At 42.0% G+C, this 25,646-nt stretch overlaps 1 protein-coding gene and 1 long non-coding RNA gene across 2 annotated transcripts in view; one reads left to right on the plus strand and one right to left on the minus strand.

Moving 5' to 3' along the window:
• eif2s1b (eukaryotic translation initiation factor 2, subunit 1 alpha b) overlaps nt 1-9,660 on the plus strand; it is a 31,743-nt gene extending 22,083 nt beyond the window's left edge. The window contains exons 6-8 of the mRNA XM_070878967.1: nt 3,109-3,206; nt 6,108-6,251; nt 7,175-9,660. Coding sequence (XP_070735068.1) covers nt 3,109-3,206; nt 6,108-6,251; nt 7,175-7,300 — 368 coding nt within the window. The 3' untranslated portion in view covers nt 7,301-9,660. The remainder of the gene's footprint in view (nt 1-3,108; nt 3,207-6,107; nt 6,252-7,174) is intronic.
• On the minus strand, nt 441-12,893 carry LOC139263218 (uncharacterized). The gene is made up of 3 exons (XR_011593066.1): nt 12,660-12,893; nt 8,308-8,406; nt 441-1,334 (listed from the first exon to the last, which is right to left on the minus strand). It is a non-coding gene; the product is annotated as an uncharacterized lncRNA (long non-coding RNA).
• Between the last annotated feature and the right edge of the window lie 12,753 nt (nt 12,894-25,646).

Consider the following 25,646-nt stretch of genomic DNA (forward strand, 5'->3'; position numbering starts at 1 on the left):
TAATATACGTGGACACAATCCATCCGGACCAAAAGTTTTAAGTTTGATATTTTAATTATCTCTCCTCTTTATCTTAAATATCTTAACATTTTTTGATCTCTTCTATTGTCATGTTCAGCATGTTAGTCTCCCTGGTAAATACCGCGACAAAGTGCAAAGCTAGATGGGAATGTAATTTGTGAGGAGCATGCAAAGAGGCTTCAAGGGGATATAGACAGGCTAAGTAAGTGGGCAAGAACATGGCAAATGAAATATACTGCAGAGAAATATGAAGTTATCCACTTTGGTAGGAATAATAGAAAAGCAGAGTATTTTTTTAAATGGTGAGAGATTGGGAAATGTTGGTGTTCAGAGGGACCTGGCTGTTCTTGTGCACAAATCACAAAATTAACATGCAAGTACAGCACTCAATTAAGAAAGCAAATGGTATTTTGGCCTTTATTACAAGAGGATTTGGGTGCAAGAGTAAAGACGTCTTGCTGCAATTATATCATAGGCGGTTCCTCGATCAAGGATGACTTGCTGCCACATGAGTTCACAGATGTTTCAATGAAGGATCCGATGTTCCAGTCCTGAACTCCAATTGAGGGGGTGGAAGATGCCTGTGCGTGGATTTTTTTAATGTGTGGTGACCGTTGCACATCAGCCACCACACGGGCTCGACAGAGCTAGGCCGTTATCCAGTGGCAAGGGTTAACCAGAACGACTGGAGACCTATTATGTGTGCACACTCTGTCCGTGCACCAGATCGCAGTGTGGGCCGGCCCGTGCTGCCCCTCGGCTCTTCTGGGCCCCGTACCCTCATTCGCCAGACCTCCTCCATGATCTCTCACCACTCCTCTGCCACAAAAACTCTCGCCGCACCTCCACCACGATCTCCCGCCACATCAAACATTCGCCGAAACTCCACCACGATCACCCACCAAATCTCAGCCACGATCCCTCATCACTCCTCCGCCCTGATCATTCGTTGCAAAGTCTCCCAAGACCTTCCATGCTCCTCTGCTTTACCAGGGCCCAGCCGATGCTCCTGCTCATGCTCCAAACGACGACCGGGATCCTGATGACGTCACCCAGTCGCCTACCTTGAAGCTGGTGCACACTTGGAGCAGCTCACGCTGTAAGCTGCAGTGGCATGCTCCAGCTCTTTATACTCCTGACGTGCAGTGGTGTTCTCTCGCAGGTCAGGGTGGCCCATGATGTTCCAGGGCCCGGTAATTATATAGGGCTCTGATAAGACCACACCTGGAATATTATGTACGGTTTTGGTCTCCTTACCTAAGGATGGATATACGAAGGTTCACCGGACTGATTCCTGGGATGGAGGGATTGTCCTATGAGGAGAGATTGAATAGACTACAGTTTAGAAGAATGAAGGGTCATCTCATTGAAACATACAAAATTCTTACAGGGCTTGACCGGGTAGATGCAGGCAGGCTGAATCAGGGGTCACAGTCTCAGAATGAGGGGTCAGCCATTTAGGACTGATGCGAAATTCCTTCACTTAGTGGGTGGTGAATCTTTGGAGCCTCAGTTGTTCTGTATATTTAAGACAGATCGATAGATTTTTTTTGATCAGAAAATCAAGGGATATGGGAATAGTTCAGGAAAGTGGAGTTGATGTAGATCAGCCATTATCTTATTGAATGGGGGTGGGCGGTGGAGTGGAAATGGCTTACTCCTACTCCTATTTCTTATGTTCGTTTGTTCTAAAATAACTATTTAATATGTCATTTCGCTCTCATTACCTGCGAGTTTATCGTGTGTATCCCTAATGATTCTATCCCTTCCTGGCTTTTATTTGTATGTGTATAGAATACTTTTGATTTAATTTTGTAGTTTCTCTTGACCATCCAAGTTTAAAAAAAAACTTTCTTCCTAATCTTTTCATATTCTCTTTTGTTGTCGTCCTCTTCTTTGTCTATGTACTTAGTGTATGCCTTTTCTTTTAGTTTCAATTTTGCCTTTATTTGGTTATTCATCCATGGTGTGTCATTACTGGCTAGTTCTTGCTTTTTAGTGGGATCTTTATAGTATGGAAACCAGAACTGTGCATTGATCAGGGTCCTATACAAGTTTAACATAACTTCACTATTTTAAAATTCTATACTCCTAGAAATGAATCCTAGTACTTTGTTAGCATTTTTAATTGCTTTGCTAACCCACAATGCTGCTTTTAATGATTTGTTCACCTGTATTCCTCGATCCTTTTGCTCTTCTAATCAATTCAGTTTCTTATTTTCTAAGGTATAGCTGATTTTTCTATTTTTCCTACCAAAATGCATCACCTCACATTTATCTGTTAGTTAATTTGCCACTGAACTGCCCAGTCTGCTAGTTTTCTAATGTCTTCCTTGGAGTTGTTGACGTAAGTGGAAGATTCTGTGTCGTTCAACATCCTGGGATTGCCATTGACCTGAAACTTAACTGGACCAGCCACATAAATACTGTGGCAATAAGAGCAGGTCAGAGGCTGGGTATTCTGTGGCGACTGTCTCACTCCCTGACTCCCCAAAGCCTTTCCACCATCTACAAGGCACAAGTCAGGAGTGTGATGGAACACTCTCCACTTGCCTGGATGAGTACAGCTCTAACAACACTCGAAGCTTGACCCCATCCACTACCTTAACCATTCTCTCCCTCCACCGGCGCACCGTGGTTGCTGTGTATACCATCTACAAGATGCACTGCAGCAACCCGCGAAGGCTTCTTCGATAGAACCTTCCAAACCTGCAACCTCTACCACCTAGAAGGACAAGGGCAGCAGGCGCAAGGGAACATCACCCTCCAAGTCCCCCTCCAAGTCATACACCATCCTGACTTTGAAATATATCGCTGTTCCTTCATCGTCGCTGGGTCAAAATTGTGGAACTCCCTCCCTAACAGCACTGTGGAGTATCTTCACCTCCCAGACTGCAGCAGTTCAAGAAGGCGGTTCACCACCACCTTTTCCAGGCCAATTAGGGCTGAGCAATAAATTCTGGCCATGAATGAAGGGGGAAAAAGTTGCTGCTGCTTCTTAAATGGAGTGAGTTTCTTTACTTTAAGTTTTCCTACTTCAAGCCTCATATTTAAGCTTTTCAATTATATTTTTTTATCTTAAACCAGATATTGAAGTTGCGTGTTATGGATACGAAGGTATAGATGCTGTTAAAGAGGCACTTAGAGCTGGTCTAGAATGTTCTACTGAAATTATGCCCATTAAGGTAAGTGCTGGGGATTGTTCATACCACAAAGCATTTTCTAATAGCAGTGGCTCAACATGGTCATTATGCTGCATTGTAACAAATTACTACAAGAGTCGGAAAGCATAATATATCCAGGGACTTGTTCAAAACGTTCACATAATCTGAATCATAAAACGTTTACATAATCTGAATCTCGAGATCTGGCTAATAGCATTTTTTTTTACTAAAAGATTCGACAGACTTAAGAGTTCTGTGACTACTGTACAGCATTAATTGTGCAATGACGATAACAAGTTACATAAACCAATTTCAGTTGGTAAGAAAATATTGATCAACTTGGAATGTAATATTTTTCTTGGTGGATATTTTTAAATACATTGTGCAACCTCCACCACAGATGTCAAGAACTGGTGGTTTGCATAAAGTGTACAGTTTGCAAGCAAGCAGTTAATTACGGCTGCAACACAAGTGGCTTATTTTGCTTAACCCACTTGTGTGGAGAGTGGAATTTAATTTGTTTGAATATTTTTAGCAAGACCTGATCACATACATTTAGTGACATGTGAGGTCTTGACTGTTTTGGAAAGCACTTTATTTGGTGAAACTTGCCTACATTTTGTGACTTGTAAGGTCTTGAATGTTTTTTGAAGGCAGTGTTATTAATTTGTGCCTGGAGCTTGAAGGGTGCGGTTATCTAAAAGCTTTCATAACTGCCGGTGTTTTTTTATCTGCTTTGTTTTTGTGAGGGGTTTTGTGCTTTATAATTAACATTCAACACCAGAGGGAAGAAATAGTACCCAAAATTGGTCCATGCTCCTAATAGAACAGTAGCTGAATGGAGACATAAATAATTTTAAACTTAAATATGTTTATCGTTCTGTCAGAGCAAACTGAAATCATATTGCAATTGTCTGGAAATGGATATTGCAAAACGGGGAGAATTTTTGTTAAAGGAATTTTCTCCTGTTTCTTGTTTCTCCTCTTCAAAGCCCTGCTCATGCTTCTTGTGTGAACCAAGGCAGTGCATGTCAGCAGGCTATGCTGATTGTGGAAGACGTCATAATTGTAGTACCCTAACGCTTGTCTTGGCTGATGCGTAGCTTGTGGTGTGCTGACCTTGGATCTTCTGGTCTGACTGCTTAGTAATAAACTAAGTAGTCTAATTCATTAAAGTATTGGGGAGAGTTCTGATGGAAATTGACAATGTTACAGTAAAGCCTGTCTTGCACACCACAGATTAGGCAGAATATGCCCAAGCAAGCTTTTAGTTGTGTTTGGGAAATTGAACAGAATTAGATTGTTAAGCTTAATTTGTTTTGTTGTCAGGTCCTGCAAATTTATGTTTTATTTTACATTTGTATGGAAGTGGCCTCTATAGATGCTCTTTACCACTAACCAAGTGTTACCATGACAAATGCAAAGTCCTATGCAAAGTTTCTATAGCACAAGACTTGTATGTAGGGAGGATGGAACCCTATTCTATTCATACAATGACCTTTGTTTAATATTAGCTGTTTGTGCTCCGAGCCCTGCAATATGTGAAGCACTATCACATAGCACTATAGGCTGGGGTTCTTTTCTCTAAAAAAGAGACAACTGAGGGGTGACTTTATAGAGGCCCTTAAACTTATGAAAGGCTTGATAGGGTAGACGTAGAGATGATGTTTCCACTTGGAAACAAAACAGGCCATAAATACAAGATAGTCACTAATAAATCCAATAGGGAATTCAGGTGAAACTTCTTTACCCAGAGAGTGATTAAAATATGGCACTTCCTACCACATGGAGTAGTTGAGGTGAATAGCGTAGACACATTTAAGAGGAAGCTCGATAAGTACATGAAGGAGAAAGGAATAGGAGAATATGCTTTTAGTTGGGTGGTAGGAAGCTTGTGTGGAGCATAAACACTGACTGGCACAGATTAATTGGGCTGTAAATTCGATGTAGTTTTAAAGTGACTAGTTTAGACAAATAGCATTGTTGGAATATAGATGGGTTTGTTAATGATCCATAAATGAAAACATTTTATTTACTAAATGGGGAAATCTGGTTTATTATCTTTTTTTAAATCAAATGAACGGAGGTGGGAACCTGAAAATGCACTAATATTATAGGGTTTAGGCATCTATTTTGAGTGCTAAATCTTTACTCTGAATAACCTAGGATTTTTGCTTCTGGGCTCGCCAACCTGAAAAATTAAATAGTAATATTTTTATATTGAGAAATGGAAATAGCTTTGCCGCAATGTACAAGTGGCTGTGTAATGCCACTGTTAGTTCATTAGAAATTTTTGAACATGTTTACATTTATTTTAATCTATTATTGAAATGTGACAAATTGCGCAGTTACTCTTGGGGATGGGGGGGAATGGAATTAGACGATCAGGTTAGCAGAATTTTAACCAATCCCTTGATCTTCACAGTAGAAAATATCAATGACAAAAGCGTCAAAATAATTAAATTGAGATAACAAGATTTGTAACTAGTATATGGGTGCAACAGCGTAACACTTGGAAAAATTGATGCAAGAATATCAGTTCAGCTAAGAGCATTGACACACAAGTTTATGTAATCTGACAAGCAAATTCTTAAATGTAATTTGGTATTGTGTGAAGACCCTGGTCCAGGAGGCCCTAAGTAAAAAGATTGCCAGGTAATGTAAAACATGGCATGCAGCAATTGGATGAAATTTCAGAAGAAATGGATAGCACATACATTGCTACTTTATTTGTATTTCAAGTTGGCTTGACCCATGTCAGCTAAACATCCTTTTTATAGAGAGTGTATTTGAACTCTGGAAGTCCTCTCTTCGTACAGAGTATGGTGGCTGATGAAATCTTCATTCACGGTTCCTGCACTTGGTTGAATATTAGCTTTCTCTTATAATCTCATCAGTGCTAATTTTTGCTTCTCTATCTAGATAAATCTAATAGCTCCTCCGAGATACGTCATGACTACTACAACACTTGAGCGTACAGAAGGCCTTTCTGTTCTAAACCAAGCCATGTCTGCAATTAAAGAGCGGATCGAGGAGAAAAGGGGAGTGTTCAATATCCAGATGGAGGTCAGTTCCATCTTTTATTAAATCCTTTTGAATGTATTCCTTGTGTCCTCCCTGCAATCCAAGAGAGAAGCTCCTGGGGGTTTGAGTGTGTGTGTCCTGCCACTCAGTACTCTGTTTTCAAATAGCACCACGATGCTGTCCCAAGAGCTGCAGTACCTGAGTTAAATATACTTTTTGAAGAAAAACACATGGCTGATTTTGCAAAACCAGGTCCAACTAGCTTAGACAAGGGGCAGGTTGATGGTGCCATGATGGAGCACTAATGAGTTGTTCACTTCAGTGGTTTGCACTTTTGATTCCTCGTCGTTCGTTCATTTATTCAGGAGGAGTGTTATTCAGGAGGAGTATTAAGTAGAAGGCAGGAACTTCCCTAAAGGCAATGAGAGCAGCCACCTGGACCCCTCTCAAATTATTGAGGGTCAGAACCAAATCAGTTCTGGCTGTGGAATGTATGGCACAAGATAACTGAAGGGGGCACAGATTGATTTGGGTATCTGCCCTCATACGACATATTTAGTTTTAACTGATGAAATGTAACTCTCCAATATTTTGTACCTCAGCTGAGTTATTGAAAAGTCAATTTGATTATGGGATGGGAGTCCTTTGTATCTAATTTGTGATAACTCTTCATTATCGACACTCGTGTGACAGGTGCGTGCAAGTAACCAGAATAGATAGTAACGTTCTCTATGTGTATACTTAAATTAACAACTTGCGGATACAAAAGTTAAAATTTTCTATTATTACATTTTAAACTGATCTGGATTTTTTCCTTTTTTTAAAAAAAATACTTCTGAAATGGAATGTAATGTACTTTTTCAGTTCCAAGTTTGGTTCTATAAAGGGAGCTTGTGTGCAATCTTTAAGCTATACCAAGTGTCTTGACATTTTTCACAAGTTGTTCATTTTATATGCCTTCACAGCCCAAGGTGGTTACAGATACCGATGAGACAGAGCTGGCTAGACAACTTGAGCGACTGGAGCGGGAAAATGCTGAGGTTGATGGAGACGACGATGCAGATGAAATGGAAGCAAAAACTGAGGATTAATTAGCTGCTGAACACAGGAAGTTGGCGAGGGAAACACACAACTCCATTCAAAATACTCCAAAGTTATCAGTATTGGACGTACCCTAAAGACTTCACGCAAGAGTATTTGATTTCTCATTTACGTAGCTTGTGATTGGGAATTGCTCTGTACCATTTTCTTTTCAGGGTTCCAATAGAAAATGTTCCAGGCTGACCTAATTCTTTGGGAGGCTGTAACTTCCCCAGTGTAAAAATGATAGTGGGGAGCAAGTTGAGTGCCTGTTACATTTACAGCAGGAATTTTCCAAATTGAAACTTGAAAATCGCTAATTGTATAATCATACTGGAGTTTTACAAGAATGTGGTTCTGTGAGAGGAAGGAAAAAGTTTTTCAAGCAAAATTGTATTCAGAACATTTAACAAAAAAACAAATAAACATTGGTAAAATGTAGTGAACTTTGACCCTCAAGCCTTTAAACTTTTTGTCTTATATGCATTTCTGACGCATTGCCTTTACGCATTACATGACAAATCGTGATCTTCACTAACAAATTACAATTTTTTACAAGTTCAAATTTGAAGCCTGAATGGAGGGCGCGACTTAGTCGATTTTTTTTTCCGCTTACAAAGCTACTTCTGCACTTTGCTCCTGTAGCATAACTTGGCAGCAATTGCATGAAATTTGATATGCAAGTCAAAACCAGTCGAATACTTATCATTTTGGATTTTGAAAGGGAGCTTATCCAATACCAAACTAATTTATTGCTTAATATACTCCTATTACGCCTGTAGCACAGTTGTAGGAGTGCTGAATTGTGGTGAAGGGGCCCCCGAGTATGTTAGAAATGGTGAAGTTGCATGTTTGATGTTCACTGACCAATAATAACACTTCATTACTACGTTATATTTAATAGCAATTTTGTGATGGCAAGTTCATTTTGAGTAAAAGATTTCACAACTGCAATAATATGTTTGCGGTTTGCTGCCTGCAGTTGAATTTTGCCTACTCTTTATTTTTATACACCTACTTGACTAACTTGTCCTCCGGGTGTGACTATGATGCTTCACATTGGTGGATGTCTCCATTTCCAAAATACAGGCTGCTAATGCTTTGCCAGTTAAACCACCTGTTAGCCAAAAATAAAGTTTCATTGTGGTCATTAACATATGGGTATCTACAATTACGTGGGAGCAATTGTTAAAACGCAAAGTGGTTAATGGACATATAAAATTCCAACAGCCATCCTGAGTCCACAATTCAGAACTAGGGTCATTGCATTCACTGCTCCCTGCACTAATTATGATTCTTTTTTTTTGTTTTTAATTGGTTTGTTGATGTTAACAGCCACTGCAAATAGTGCATTCGCCATCTATGGTGGGAGATATAAAATCAAGAAGAATGTAATGCAGCTGTTAAATGAGTCTTGCTTGGCTTTGTTGTACACTATAAGATGCTCAAGAATTATAATCCAGTTGAATTCCAGTGTGCATATGTTAAAATTTAGTGGGTCCTTGGTTTTATATGTAAATGATTCCAATTCCTTTCAAGTGAATGTTGGCTCCACCCAGTTATGTTAAAATTCAAAAATTGTCAGGTTAACTTCGTCACTTTGCATTTTTTGTTTCTGACTAAGTGGAACGAACAGCCTAGCCACATTTTCAGATGCCTGTCGCCAGACTACGGTGTTGCAGCATAATTTCCGATATATTTGAATTGTTGCTTCTATGTTCCAAGGCCAATGGGGAATAATTGAACCTTGCAGCATCGAAGTAACGTCATACATATTGCAACAATGTACTGTGCCACACATTAGTGGAATCCGAGTTGATCCCACTTGAAAGTTAGGATTATCAAATAGAAGACTACAATTTTTGCAGCAAAGGTGGCTGCCATTTGACCCATCTCCCTCTGGAAAAAGCAATCCGCAGTCCCATTTCTCTGCCCTTTTGCCATACCTTTTAAAGTGTTATTGCTCTTTTATGGATTCTGTTTCCATCGCTGTTTCTGGTGGGGCATTTCATGACTGAGCAACTAAATACATTTTTTTTAAATAATGCTACTGACATCTCTTGTTATTTTGTTAGTGATGAATTTATGCACTCTTTCTACTGATTGATGAATCAGTAACTATAGTTTTGCCTGTTTTAGCTCATTAAAACCCATCAATCTGAACATTTCTATCGGGTGTTTATCATTCTGATGGGTTTAGATGAACTAAAACAGGAAAAACTTTCTACTCGACCTTTTTTTTTTGGTGAATAGAACACCCCACTGCAGCCTCTCGTAATTGAAGCCACTTATTGTTGATATCTTCGTGATTTTCATCTGCAACCGCAACAGTGCGTAAATATTTTTCCGAAAATAAAGTACCCAAATGGAATGTCTGACCATTGTTTTCTATAGGTTTGACCTGAACTCTCTTGCTTTTGTACTCTTTACCCCTTTTATAAAATCCCATATTCTTTATTTAACAATCTGAAGTGTCTCTGCTCCTATAATACTGTTTAAATTTTTACCAATTAATGTATATGTCCTCTCCTTATTCCTCATCCCAAAATGTATCGCCTCAGATTTCTGTTAAATTTAATGACGTCCATTTGACCAATCTACTAAATTCTCCTGAACTCAGACTATATAGTTAACTACACTTTTTCTATTTTTATGTCGATATTGTGCCCGCTGTACCCAAGTCCAGATGAGAAATGGTCCTACCACAAACTCCTAGGGGATACCACTGTTTAAATCCCTTGAGGTCATAAAAGATCCAGAAACCATTACTGTGTTAAACATAGAAAACATAGAAAATAGGTGCAGGAGCAGGCCATTCAGCCCTTCAAGCCTGCACCGCCATTCAATGAGTTCATGGCTGAACATGAAACTTCAGTACCCCCTTCCTGCTTTCTCGCCATAACCCTTGATCCCCCGAGTAGTAAGGACTTCATCTAACTCCCTTTTGAATATATTTAGTGAATTGGCCTCAACTACTTTCTGTGGTAGAGAATTCCACAGGTTCACCACTCTCTGGGTGAAGAAGTTTCTCCTCATCTTGGTCCTAAATGGCTTACCCCTTATCCTCAGACTGACCCCTGGTTCTGGACTTCCCCAACATTGGGAACATTCTTTCTGCATCTAACCTGTCTCAACCCGTCAGAATTTTAAACGTTTCTATGAGGTCCCCTCTCATTCTTCTGAACTCCAGTGAATACAAGCCCAGTTGATCCAATCTTTCTTGATAGGTCAGTCCCGCCATCCCGGGAATCAGTCTGGTGAACCTTCGCTGCACTCCCTCAATAGCAAGAATGTCCTTCCTCAAGTTAGGAGACCAAAACTGTACACAATACTCCAGGTGTGGCCTCACCAAGGCCCTGTACAACTGTAGCAACTCCTCCCTGCCCCTGTATTCAAATCTCCTCGCTATGAAGGCCAACATGCCATTTGCTTTCTTAACCACCTGCTGTACCTGCATGCTAACCTTCAATGACTGATGTACCATGACACCCAGGTCTCGTTGCACCTTCCCTTTTCCTAATCTGTCACCATTCAGATAATAGTCTGTCTCTCTGTTTTTACCACCAAAGTGGATAACCTCACATTTATCCACATTATACTTCATCTGCCATGCATTTGCCCACTCACCTAACCTATCCAAGTCACTCTGCAGCCTAATAGCATCCTCCTCGCAGCTCACACTGCCACCCAACTTAGTATCATCTGCAAATTTGGAGATACTGCATTTAATCCCCTCGTCTAAATCATTAATGTACAGTGTAAACAGCTGGGGCCCCAGCACAGAACCTTGCGGCACTCCACTAGTCACTGCCTGCCATTCTGAAAAGTACCCGTTTACTCCTACTCTTTGCTTCCTGTCTGACAACCAGTTCTCAATCCACGTCAGCACACTACCCCCAATCCCATGTGCTTTAACTTTGCACATTAATCTCTTGTGTGGGACCTTGTCGAAAGCCTTCTGAAAGTCCAAATATACCACATCAACTGGTTCTCCTTTGTCCACTTTACTGGAAACATCCTCAAAAAATTCCAGAAGATTTGTCAAGCATGATTTCCCTTTCACAAATCCATGCTGACTTGGACCTATCATGTCACCATTTTCCAGATGCACTGCTATGACATCCTTAATAATTGATTCCATCATTTTACCCACTACTGAGGTCAGGCTGACCGGTCTATAATTCCCTGTTTTCTCTCTCCCTCCTTTTTTAAAAAGTGGGGTTACATTGGCTACCCTCCACTCCATAGGAACTGATCCAGAGTCAATGGAATGTTGGAAAATGACTGTCAATGCATCCGCTATTTCCAAGGCCACCTCCTTAAGTACTCTAGGATGCAGTCCATCAGGCCCTGGGGATTTATCGGCCTTCAATCCCATCAATTTCCCCAACACAATTTCCCGACTAATAAAGATTTCCCTCAGTTCCCCCTCCTTACTAGACCCTCTGACCCCTTTTATATCCGGAAGGTTGTTTGTATCCTCCTTAGTGAATACCGAACCAAAGTACTTGTTCAATTGGTCTGCCATTTCTTTGTTCCCCGTTATGACTTCCCCTGATTCTGACTGCAGGGGACCTACGTTTGTCTTCACCAACCTTTTTCTCTTTACATACCTATAGAAACTTTTGCAATCCGCCTTAATGTTCCCTGCAAGCTTCTTCTCGTACTCCATTTTCCCTGCCCTAATCAAACCCTTTGTCCTCCTCTGCTGAGTTCTAAATTTCTCCCAGTCCCCAGGTTCGCTGCTATTTCTGGCCAATTTGTATGCCACTTCCTTGGCTTTAATACTATCCCTGATTTCCCTAGATAGCCACGGTTGAGCCACCTTCCCTTTTTTATTTTTACGCCAGACAGGAATGTACAATTGTTGTAATTCATCCATGCGGTCTCTAAATGTCTGCCATTGCCCATCCACAGTCAACCCCCTAAGTATCATTCGCCAATCTATCCTAGCCAATTCACGCCTCATACCTTCAAAGTTACCCTTCTTTAAGTTCTGGACCATGGTCTCTGAAATTACTGTTTCATTCTCCATCCTAATGCAGAATTCCACCATATTATGGTCACTCTTCCCTCTGGCCTCTAATCAGCTTCTTATCTACACGCTTTTATATCATGTACCCCAATTTTATCAGCAAGCCTTTTAAATGCCCTTTGAACACAACATCAACGGCATTTCCTTTATCAATACATTCCATTGTATCCTCAAACAATCCTATTAAATTTGTAAGACACCATTTTGCCATTTACAAATCATTCTGGCTGCCCTTAATTAACCCAGTTTTTTTTTAAGTAAGTTCATTGTATCCTGAATTATGAACTCTAGAACCTTACCTGCCACTGATTGTATGCTGACTGGTCTATGATTACCTGATTTTTCTCTTTCGGAACAGAGGTGTTACAGTGGCAACCCTCCAGTAGCATAACTTCCAAGGATGTTTGAAATATTGTGGGCAGAGCTCTATTTCCTCTGAGCCTTCTAGGCTGTATGCCACAAGGATCCCGTGTCATTTCCACTTGAGTTCCACCAATTTTCTTTCAGTGCTACTTCCTGATCTGTAATTATCCTAGTTGCTCCACCTTCTTTCATCCTTTAATATCACACGCCTGCAAAAGCCAAGGCAAAGTACTCATTTAATATATCATTCCTCCATACTCATAACATTCTCTTCAATAATTTACTGTACTCTTTCTTTGAATAACTTTGTTGATAAAATCCTTTTATCTGCAGGCTTCATATCTCATTTTAGTCCTAATCTGTTTTGCTTTCCCTCTAAACTTGGCTTAGTTTTCTTCTCTGAGGGGTGTGAATCTTTGGAATTCTCTACCCCAGAGAGCTGTCGAGGCCGAGTCATTGAATATATTCAAGGCTGGGATAGACAGATTCTTGAACTATAGGGGAGTCTAGGGTTATGGGGAACAGGCAGGAAAGTGGAGTTGAGGCCAAGATCAGATCAGCCATGATCTTATTGAACGACAGAGCAGTCTCGAAGGGCTGTTTGACCTCCCCTTGCTCCTATTTCTTATGTTCTTTTGTATAATTAGCTCTGGATTTGTGATGGGCATTTTTAAGTCTCATTTTAATTTCTCTACTCATCAACAGAACTCTAGATTTTGCTGCACCACCTTCACTTCAATTAAAACATAACATAAGAAATAGGAGCAGGAGAAGGCCATACGGCCTCTCGAGCCTGCTCTGGCATTTAATACAAGCATGGCTGATCCAATCATGGACTCTGGTCCACTTCCCTGCCCGCTCTCCATAACCCCTTATTCCCTTATCTTTTAAGAAACTGTCTATTTCTGTCTTAAATTTATTCAATGTCCCAGCTTCCACAGCTCTCTGAGGCAGTGAATTCCACAGATTTACAACCCTCAGAGGAAATTTCTCCTCATCTCAATTTTAAATGGACGGCCCCTTATTCTAAGATTATACCCTCTAGTTCTAGTCTGCCCTATCAGCGGAAACATCCTCTCTGCATCCACCTTGTCAAGCCCCCTCATAATCTTATACATTTCGACAAGATCACCTCTCATTCTTTTGAATTCCAATGAGTAGAGGCCCAACTTACTCAACCTTTCCTCATAAGTCAACCCCCTCATCTCTGGAATCAACCTTGTGAACCTTCTCTGAACTGCCTCCAAAGCAAGTATATCCTTTTGTAAATATGGAAACCAAAACTGCACGCAGTATTCCAGGTGTGGCCTCACCAATACCCTGTATAGCTGTAGCAAGACTTCCCTGCTTTTATACTCCATCCCCTTTGCAATAAAGGTCAAGATTCCATTGGCCTTCCTTATCACTTGCTGTACCTGCATACTAATCGTTTGTGTTTCATGCACAAGTACCCCCAGGTCCTGCTGTGCTGCAGCACTTTGCAATCTTTCTCCATTTAAATAATAACCTGCTCTTTAAATTTTTTTCTGCCAAAGTGCATGACCTCACACTTTCCAACATTATACTCCATCTGCCAAATTATTGCCCATTCACTTAGCCTGTCTGTCCTTTTGCAGATTTTTTGTGTCCACCTCACACATTGCTTTTCCTTCTATCTTTGTATCGTCGGCAAACTTGGCTACATTACACTCAGTCCCTTCCTCCAAGTCGTTAATATAGATTGTAAATAGTTGGGGTCCCAGCACTGATCCCTGCGGCACCCCACTGGTTACTGATTGCCAACCCGAGAATTAATCATTTATCCCGACTCTGTTTTCTGTTAGTTAGCCAATCCTCTATCCATGCTATTGCCCCCAACCCAGTGATCTTTTGTGCAGTAAGCTTTTATGTAGCACCTTGTCAAATGCCTTCTGGAAGTCCAAATGCACTACATCCACTAGTTCCCCTTTATCCACCCTAAATCCTCAAAGAATTCTAGCAATAGGAATATGTCTAGCTCTGGATCTCAACTGTGTGAACATGCTGGAGAGAATTTTCACCCATGCAGTACTTTAGTGCCCAGTTTGATATTTGAAGGCCTGGGAATGTTTCATTAGCTTCAGTTCTCAGGTGACTGTACAGTCCAATGCGGGAATTACAATCTTTGTCACAAGTGGAACAGACAGTCGTTGAAGGAAAAGGTGGGTGGGGAGTTTGCTTTGCTGCACGCTTCTTCCGCTGCCTGTGCTTGTTTTCTGCATGTTCTAGGTGACTAGTCTCTAGGTGCTCAGCACCCTCCTGGATGCTCTTCCTCCACTTAGGGCGGTCTTTGGCCAGAGAATCCCAGGTGTTGGTGGGGATGTTGCACTTTATCAAGGAGGCTTTGAGGGTGTATTTGAAACGTTTCCTCTGCCCACCTGGGGATCGCTTGCTGTGTAGGAGTTCAGAGTAGAGCGCTTGCTTTGAGGGTCTTGTGTCGGATATGCGGACAATATAGGCCCGCCCAATGGAACTGGTCGAGTGTGGTCAGTGCTTCGATGCTGGGGATGTTGGCCTGATCAAGAACACTGACGTTGGTGCGTCTATCCTCCCAGTGGATTTGCAGAGTTTTGCAGTTGGTGGTGTCTACTGTATATGGTCCATGTCTCTGAGCCATATAGGAGGGTGGGTATCACTACAGCCCTGTAGACCATAAGCTTGGTGCCAGATTTGAGGTCCTGGTCTTCGAAACACATTCTTCCTCAGGTGACAGAAGGCTGCGCTGGCGTACTGGAGGTGGTGTTGGACCTAGTCGTTGATGTCTGCCCTTGCTGATAGTAGGCTCCCGAGCTATGGAAAGTGGTTCACGTTGTCCAAGGCCACGCTGTGGATTTTGATGACCGTGGGGCAATGCTGTGTGGTGGGGTCAGGTTGGTGGAGGACCTTTATCTTACAGATTTTTAGTGTAAGGCCCATGCTTTCGTACGCCTCGGTGAAGATGTTGACGATGGCTTGGAGTTCAGACTCTGTGCGCAGACGCAAGCGTCGTCCGCGTACTGTAGTTCTTGGACAGTCTTCGAAACATAGAAAATAGGTGCAGGAGTAGGCCATTCAGCCCTTCTAGCCTGCACCGCCATTCAATGAGTTCATGGCTGAACATGCACTTCAGTACCCCCTTCCTGCTTTCTCGCCATACCCCTTGATCCCCAGAGTAGTAAGGACTTCATCTAACTCCCTTTTGAATATATTTAGTGAATTGGCCTCAACTACTTTCTGTGGTAGAGAATTCCACAGGTTCACCACTCTCTGGGTGAAGAAGTTTCTCCTCATCTCGGTCCTAAATGGCTTACCCCTTATCCTTAGACTGTGACCCCTGGTTCTGGACTTCCACAACATTGGGAGCATTTTTCCTGCATCTAACCTGTCTAAACCCGTCAGAATTTTAAACGTTTCTATGAGATCCCCTCTCATTCTTCTGAACTCCAGTGAATACAAGTCCAGTTGATCCAGTCTTTCTTGATAGGTCAGTCCCACCATCCCGGGAATCAGTCTGGTGAATCTTCGCTGCACTCCCTCAATAGCAAGAATGTCCTTCCTCAAGTTAGGAGACCAAAACTGTACACAATACTCCAGGTGTAGCCTCACCAAGTCCCTGTACAACTGTAGCAACACCTCCCTGCCCCTGTACTCAAATCCCCTCGCTATGAAGGCCAACATGCCATTTGCTTTCTTAACCGCCTGCTGTACCTGCATGCCAACCTTCAATGACTGATGTACCATGACACCCAGGTCTTGGATCTAGCCTGGAGGCGACGAAGGTTAAACAGGCTCCCACTGGTTCTATAGTTTACTTTCACTCCAGCGGGGAGCTGTTGAGCATGAGATGGAGCACTGCAGCGAGGAAGATCGAGAAGAGGGTTGGCCCACTGCCCATTCCCCATCCCTCAATCAAGACTTGCCTTCCAGATCGACCTCCCTGCTGCCAAATCCCTCCAACTGAACACTCGCTTCTCACTCCCTATACCTATTCACCGCTAGGTCTCCTCTCTTAATGAACACTGCCCCAATTTTTCACGTTTTTAATATTTGTATCTCTTCATACAAGACAGCGTTCTAGTGAATCTGTACTGTACCCTTTCTGTTTCAACATTCTTCCAATACTGTGGAGCATAAAACTACACAAAACTCCAACTGTGGTCTGATCAAGGTTTTAAATAAATTCTTCATTTCATATTTTATACCCCTTGCTGTAAAACCCAATATTCCATGAGGTTTTTTGTCTTCCGAACCTAAATTCCCAAATTGGACTGCTCTTCCACATGACCCAGCCATTCCCTTTTAAAGTATAATTACTTTCAGAAAGTGGAGAGTAGTGGTAAACAATTGTTTTCAGACTGAAGGGAAGTGTGCAGTCGTTCTACCAGGGGTCGATATTAGGACCACTGTCCTTTTTGATGTATATTAATGACCTGAACTTGGGTATGTGCCTTCAGCTGTATGATGATCGAGCAGGAAACATGGCTGTTTATTTTGTTCTTCCTTACCCAAGATTATTGAGGCCAATTGTTGTGCCTTAATTTCTATTCTGATCATGAAATTGAGATAGAACTATTTGTCATTCATAGGTTGATGAAATTCTAATATTTACTAGTCAGTTTGGCTTATCACTACTCTTAAAAGTGCAAATACAGCAACACCCTTGCTGCCTGTTGTATATGTTTCCAACAATACTTGTGCATAAATTGCTATTCTGCATCCTGTTTGTTTCTGCAAGCTTTTTCTTGCACAGAAAGAGTACATTAATGAATTGAGGGATTACAAAACATGTTTTTCATAAAATGAGAGAAACTTGAATTGTTTGCTTTCAAATACACTCAGAAGGCTTATTTCAAGTGGACAGATTGCAAATAGATAACTTTTCCCCACCTCCAGTGGGGAGAGATTACCTGGAAAGTAATCAGTGTAAATAATAGATTGACCAGCATAAAATAGTATCTTGTTTAGGCGCCTTGTCCATTTACAACTATTACATAGAATTGCATAGTCTACAGCCATTCAGCCCAATTGGTTTATGCCGGCATTTATGCTCCACACGAGCCTCCGCCCAGCACTCTTCGTCCAATCTTGATCAAGCCGTGCTAAAAAATCCAAAGAAGTTAAGTTCCACTCTCTACATAACTGGGTTAAGTAAAGTAAACCACTATTTAAGTGAATTCCTCATCTCACTGTATTTTTAATCCCTGAAACCATCTTGTGATGAATTGTTGTGCATCAGTGGTTTTTGAGACAAAAGTTATATTCTCCTGCATCAAATTAAGAAAACTTCTGTATTACACATATATATGTTTGATTTTTGAAATAATGGATGATGTGTTTTTAAAGTACGGAGTTAATGAGTTTTCCTCATTAAATGACATGATTGAGGCCAGAGCACAATGGTCTGTAACTCATAGGCAGGCTCTTCGATCTGTGGTTTGGCCAGGATGGGTTAGCTTAGTTCTAGGACTAATCGGATCTCCAGGAACTTTATCCAGCAAGCCCTTCTGTAAGTGCACTTATGTGAATGTTGTTTGGGACAGAATCAGACTACACTGATGCAGCCTGTTCAATCCCTGTTAACATTGAGGTTCACACATGAATAATAGCCAGTTGTGTAAATTGTCAGAAGACAACTCATGCTTCTGGAACTGCATCCAACAAGGCATCAATTCCTTTGGGAGGAAAAGGGGAATTGGGGGTGGGGGTGGGGAATCAGTGAAGTTAATTTTTTTCCGCTCTTTTAATTAAGTGAAATTGTAAGATCCTGAAGCCATGGAGTTTCATAGTAATCTCATTGTAAGATATCTTTTGAGGAAGATGATCATGATATGATAGAATTTCACATTGCGTTCGAGGGTGATGCACTTAAATCCAAAACTAGAGTATTAAACTTAAATAAAGCCAATTACATAGATATGAGGGGCGTGTTGGCTAAGGTACATTGGAAAATTAGCTTAAAAGATATGACCATAGATGAGCAATAGCGAACATTTAAAGGTATTTCATATTTTTCAACAAATATACATTCCATTGAGAAATAAAACCACAGGTTAAGTGATCCATCTGTTGCTAACTAAAGAAGTTAAGGATAGTATTAGATTAAAAGAAGAGATGTATAACATTGCTAAGGATTGGAAGTTTTGGAAACCAAAGGATGACCAAAAATTTGATAGAGGGAGAAAATAGAATATGAAAATAAACTAGCAAGAAATACAAAAACAGATTGTAAGAGTTTCTACAAGTGTGTAAAAAGGGAGAGTAGCAAAAGTAAATGTGGGTCCTTTAGAGGCTGAGAAAGGAGAAATGATAATGGGGAATAAGGCAATGGCGAAATTAAAGAAATATTTTGTATCTGTCTTCACAGTAGAAGATTCAAAAGTCACCAGAAATAGTGGAGAACTAAGGGTCTAATGAGAACGAGGAACTTAAAGTAATTAATATTAGTAAAGGAAAATGTACTGGAGAAATTAATGGGACTAAAAGTCGACAAATCCCCGAGAGCTGATGGCTTGCATCCTAGAGTTCTAAAAGGCTGCAAAGATAGTGGATGCATTGGTGGTGATCTTTCAAAATTCTCTAGATTCTAGAATGGTCCCAGTGGATTGGAAGGTAGCAAATATAACATTGCTATTCAAAGAACGGGAGAGCGAGAAAACGGGGAACTACAGGCCCACTTAGCCAGACATCAGTCATTGTGAAAATGCTGGGATCCATTATTAAGGAAGTGGTAACTGGGTGCTTAGAAAATCCTAACATGATTAGGCAGATTCAACATGATTTTGTGAAAGAGAAATCATGGGCCCAAAATTAATGAAGGTCTCCGCCTACCCAAGTGCCGCCCAAAGGATCGCTGATGGTTCTTTGGGTGGAATTTTCATCACTAAGGTTGGTGGGCAGCAAATGAGGGACTTACGCCGCAAATCTGGCCGGTAGCCGGCAGGAGCTCTCATTCTCAGCCTCTGAGGTGCTTGCCGCCCAAATGCCGCCGAGGATGGAGTCGGGCCCACGGAGGGTCGAATACCCAAAAATAAAAATCATTAGTTTTGAAATTTTTTGTTATCGAAAGACCTTCAGGGGTCCCCATCAAGGTAAGTCGCTGTGGAATAAACAAATTAAAAATGTTCACTAATCTTTTTTCCACGATCTTCCTACTTACCATCTGGGACAGACCAGCCTCCAACCAGCGGTTCACCCGTTCTGCCGCCGACTCCCGACCGCATGAATATCGCATCTCGGCGGGCGGGACTCCACTTGCGCTACTTGGCCATCAGCTGACGGCGGGCGCTTCCTGGCGGCTCTCCCCGCCCGTTCTGCCGCCGACTCCCCGCCCACCTGCTCTAAACCACGTCGAAAATGACACTGGGCGGATGTTTCAGAGGAATGTCGGTGGCAGTGGGCGGTAAGTTTACCAATTTCGGGCCAGATGGATGGAAGATTGGTTAAAGGACAGAGTAAAAATAAACAGGTCATTTGCGGGTTGGCAGGCTGTTGATACTGGGCTGCCGCAAGGATCAGTGCTGCGCCCTCAGTAATTTACAATCTATATTAATGACTTGAATGAAGGGACAGAGTGTAATGTATCCAAGTTTGCTGACAATGCAAAGCTAGGTGGAAAAGTAAGCTCTGAGGAGGACATAGAGTTGGCAAAGGGATATAGACAAGTTAAGTGAGTGGGTAAGAAGGTGGCAGAAGGGGTATAATGTGGGGAAATGTAAGGTTATTCACTTTGGCAGGAAGAATGGAAAAACGGGGAGAAATTCGGGAGCTTCCCATTTGTGGCGCTAATTTTTGAAAGCTGGAAAAATTAGTGCCAAGTGCTGATGATTCCTAGCTTTTTCTAAATTCGGTGTTGGCGCTCCAGGGAGGAAGTGGAGCACTAAGTCAAGTGCTTAAAGGATGCAGGTGGGGTGTTAGTGGTGCAGTGCTGCACAATGGCCCATGCGGCGCTGCCGCGATCCGAGGCTCCTTCCCTCCCTTAAAGGGAAGTGCTATCGCTGCAGGTTCTGTATTGGGACGAGTTAGCTGGTCCTTGACGGCTGCCGCGATTCGGCCCGATCAACCCCATGCACTCCAGCACAGTGCCAGGCTGATCGACCGCGGCCCAGGTGAATTGAAAAAAAGCATTTTAGAAATGTTCCTACTTGGAACCTCCCCTTTAACTTTCGCCCCTGAAATTCACAGCCTCCTGAACAATGCCTCCTGCAGCTGTCAGTGTTTTCGCCCAGTGATGCCGCAGGGGGCGGAACCAAAGTTCGGGTCCGGGGCAGTGCGCACGGCAATGATGTCACGATCTCCGAGCACAGAAGATCGTGGTGCAACGCCTTGCCACCGCCACAAACCTCCCTGCCAAGTTAGTGGGAATCGATCACCTCGCCGTACCCGGTCGGTAAGTCGTTAGTGCCCCATTATCGCCCTCCCCAGAGGCGATAACTGGAGGTGCTAAGGAGGCCAATTTCTGTGCCAGAATATTTTTTAAATGGTGAGAAACTATTGAATGTTGGTGGTCAGAGGGATTTGGGTGTCCTTGTATACAAAACACTGAAAGTTAACATGCAGGTACAGTAAGCAATTAGGAAAGCAAATGGTACGTTGGCCATTATTGCAAGGGGGTTAGAGCACAAGAGTAAGAAAGTCTTTCTGCAATTATATTGCGCTTTGGTGAGATCACACCTGGAGTACTGTGATAAAAACAGAAAATGCTGGAAATATTCAGGTCGGGCAGCATCTGTGGAGAGAGAAACTGAGTCAACGTTTGAGGTTGATGACCTTCGGTCAGAACCTGGAGTGTGTATCGTCTCCTTACTGAAGGAAGAACATACTTGCCTTCGAGAAGGTGCAATGCAGGTTCATTTGATTGATTCCTGAGATAAGATTGTTGTTCTATGAGGAGCGATTGAGTAGAATGGGCCTATATTCTCTTTGTTTAGAAGAATGAGAGGTGATTTCATTGAAACATACAAGATTCTGAGGGGGATTGACAGTGTAGATGCCGAGAGGCTATTCCCCCTGGCTGGAGAGTCTAGAACTAGGGGACATAGGATCATGGGCTGGCCATTTAGGAATGAGATGAGAAATTTTTTCACTCAAAGGGTTGTGAATCTTTGCAATTCTCTACCCTAGAGGGCTGTGGATGTACAGTCATTGAGTATATTCAAGGCTGAAATCGCTAGACCTTTGGACTCTAAGGGAATCGAGGGATATGGGGATCAGGCGGGAAAGTGGAATTGAGGTTGAAGATCAGTCATGATCTTATTGAATGGCAGAGCTGGCTCAAAGGGTCTTGTGGCCTACTCCCACTATATCTTGTTTTGTTTCTTATTGCAAGGGTACTGCCATTTTGATATTCACTTCATGTCCAATCAAGGTGGTTTAAGTATGCTGTTCCTTAAAAATAATGCTAAAATGTCTCTAGCTAATCCATTGAAAGCACGGTAAACAAATTATTTGAACTCATGAGCTCATACTGATTGCTTCTTTTGTCTCGCCACAACTGACTATAACCCTCCCACCTTTAACAAATAGCCCTCAGGAATTTATCAGTAACAAGGTAATTGCCTTTATCTACATGTCACTGTAATTGTTGCTGATCAAGAGCTCTACCATTTGATTGTCTGTCTGAATTTTGAAACCAGAAAGAATGTGTTGCCTTCTTGTTGTGACTAGCCAGTATATAATGCTGTCATTCAACTTTGGTGCATGTCCAAAAATGGTTATGGGTTATTTCCAGACAGGTACAATGCTGAAATAATTGCCTGCAGTGATGTGGATTGCATGGTGTAGTACTGTTTGCTTTAATGTCGAGGTGGTGTTTGGTATGAATCGTGAGCACAATTTTGTTTCGGGCAAGAGTGTCTGAGCAAATTAATTGTACCAAATGATGATGGTAGCTTTCGATTGGTGTTCCTTTCTGGGTGCAGGGGCAGGTGGGGGCAGACTCTCTGAATTTTGTGCAAATCTTGAACCACACCCAGAGAGGAAAGGGTGGATTCTAATCCAGTGCGCCACCAGTCCCCACAGTTCTTTCACTTTGTCTTTTAAGCTACTGAGAAATAATTAGTTACAGATTAACATGTTTCAGATTGTTCATGTGTCCTGAGCCAGCTTTATAATCGGGGAATCTGTACATAGAGCCTCTGTCCCTGGGGGTTTTCAATGGTACAACGGCCACACAAGACAGTTCCAGATATTACCCACTACAGTATTTAACTGGAACAGATGTGGTCTCAAGTCCAAAAATGTCCAAAGTGGGTACATTCTGACAAAAGACAGATTCAGAAATAATGATACAGCCTCTGCATACATAACATCTCCGGTTCATGTTAAAAGTTACATAAATGCACTGGTGCAACTCAGTGATGCTCCAGTGTTTTGTGCCCAATTGCTCGACAGCATAATTTGTGCCTACAATTTCCTCACAGTAGGTTCCTGATCTTGACTGTACTCTTGAGTGGATGGTCTTTCACACAAAGAAGAATAAATAGAGGGCAAATCAGCCTAGGCTGTACCCCTGCTCCTTGTAACTAAATTCAAGAATAGTATTGGGAAGTAGGACAAGGTCATCTACTGACCCCTTCAGGCAAGGAAAAGTTTAAAAGGTCCAAAAATGGAAGATTAAATCATTTTACAAATTAATTTTAATTTTACTTCCTTGTACAATTTCAATAAAGTATTTTATATTTCCATTTATTTAAGTGTACTTTTTTTTCTAAAATAGAACAGTTTGAGCCCTACTCCAGGACTTCAAATAATTTAGACTGTCAGCTCAGTGCAGTACTGATGAAGTGCTGCATTGTCAGAGGCTATACCTTTCTGATGAGTTCAAGTTAAACCCATCTTGTCTATTCAAGTGGCTGTAAAAGATCCCATGGCACTATGTGAAGAAGAGCAGCGATGTTCCACCGGTGTCCTGGCCAATATTTATTCCCTCAACCAACACCAGCAAAACAATTAACAACTTGCATTTATATAACACTTTTAATGTAGTAAATATATTTAAGGTAGAGATAGATGGATTTTTGAGAGATGAGGGAATCAAGGTTAATGGGGAGAGAGCAGAGAAGTGGAGTTGAGGCCAAGATCAGATCAGCCATGATATTGAATGGCGGAACGGGCTCGAGGGACCAGATGGCCTACTTCTGCTCTTATTTCTTATGTTCTAAGACGTCCAAGGCGCTTCACAGGAGCATAATCAAACAAAATTTGACACTGAGCCACATAAGGAAATATTAGGACAGATGACCAAAAGCTTGGTCAAAGAGGTAGGTTTTAAGAAGTGTCTTAAGGGGCAGAGGTGTGAAGAGGTTTAGGGAAGGAATTCCAGAGCTTGGGGCCTGGGCAACTGAAGGCATAGCCACCAGTGGTGTGGTGATTAAAATCGGGGTTGTGCTTGAGGCCAGACTTGGAGGAGTACAGAGATCTCTGAGGCTGTAGGGCTAGAGGAGGTTACAGAAATAGGGAGGGATTTGAAACCAAGAATTAATATTTTATGGAGGGATTTGAAAACTAGAATGAGAATTTGAAAAGTAAAGTCATGCCAGACCGGGAGCCAATGTACATCAGTGAGCACAGGGGTCATGGGTGAACGGGACTTGGTGTGAGTTAGGACATGGGCTGCACAATTTTGGATGAAGTCCAGTTTATATAGGGTGGAAGATGGGAGGCCAGCCAGCCAGGAGAGCATTGGAATAATCAAGTCTAGAGGTAGCAAAGGCATGGATGAGGGTTTCAGAAGCAGGTGAGCTGAGGCAGGGGCGGAGACGGGCAATGTTACAGAAATAGGCATTTTTGATGATGGAGTGGATATGTGGTCGGAAACTCATCTCAGTGTCAAATATGGCCACCAAGGTTGTGAATGGTTTAGTTCAGCCACAGACAGTTGCCTGGGACAAGGATGGAATCGATGGCTAGGGAATGGAGTTTGTGGCTTCAATCTTCCCAGTATTTAGTTGGAGGAAATTTCTGCTCATCCTAGTACTGGATGTCAGACAAGCAGTGTGACAATCAGAGAGGTGGTGAGGTAGAGCTGAATGTCATTGTATATGTTATGGAACCTGACGTGTTTTCAGATAATATCGCCGCAGAGCATCATATAGATGAGAAATAGGAGGGGGCAAAGGATAGATCATTGGGAAACACCAGAGTTAACGAGGGGGAAGGGAAGCCATTGCAGGTGACTTGTTGGCTACAACTGGATAGATAAGAATGACACCAGGTATTGCAGTCCCACCGAGCTGGACGATGAAGGAGAGGTATTGGAGGAGGATGGTTTGGTCAACCGTGTCAAAGACTGCAGACAGGTCGAGAAGGATGAGGAGGGATAGTTTACCATGTCACAGTCACACAGGATGTAATTTGTGACTTTGATAAGGGCCATGACCGGTACAGGCACCTCTCTATTCTCCACCCGCACTGCTCGTTCAATCTATCCAATCATAGATGCAACACCACCTTTCTAATCTCCACCCACACCTCACGTTCAATATATCAAATCACAGACTCTGAGTTTGGGTTAGTGATTCTGGGCTGGAATACTGTTATCCTATATGTAACCTATGCTCTGAGTATGGATCAATGAATTTGCTTTGTTAATTTACAAAATGTACAGTTAGGACATGAACGGTGGCACAGAAACATGGATGGTGTGTGAATTTGATCAGGGCACCTACTAGTCATTTATCTCATTGCTGTACGTTAGACCTTGCTGTGTCCAAATTGGCTGATACGTTTTCCTGCAGAACAACACTGACAGCACTTCAGGAAGTAATTCGGTGGCTCATGAGAGGTGCTATATAAGTGCAAGTTACATTAAACGTTTCCTTGTTTATTTCCAAGTAAGTGCAATAAATGACATTGAAATGTATCACCCTGTCAATCCGTTACAAAAATGAGGCACAGATCTTCTGGTCATTCTCCGCAAAAATAAACACACAAACTCCACAAAACTTATTCATGATTTTTTTTTC

Source organism: Pristiophorus japonicus, chromosome 4 (assembly GCF_044704955.1).
Source record: "Pristiophorus japonicus isolate sPriJap1 chromosome 4, sPriJap1.hap1, whole genome shotgun sequence".
Lineage (NCBI taxonomy): Eukaryota > Metazoa > Chordata > Chondrichthyes > Pristiophoridae > Pristiophorus > Pristiophorus japonicus.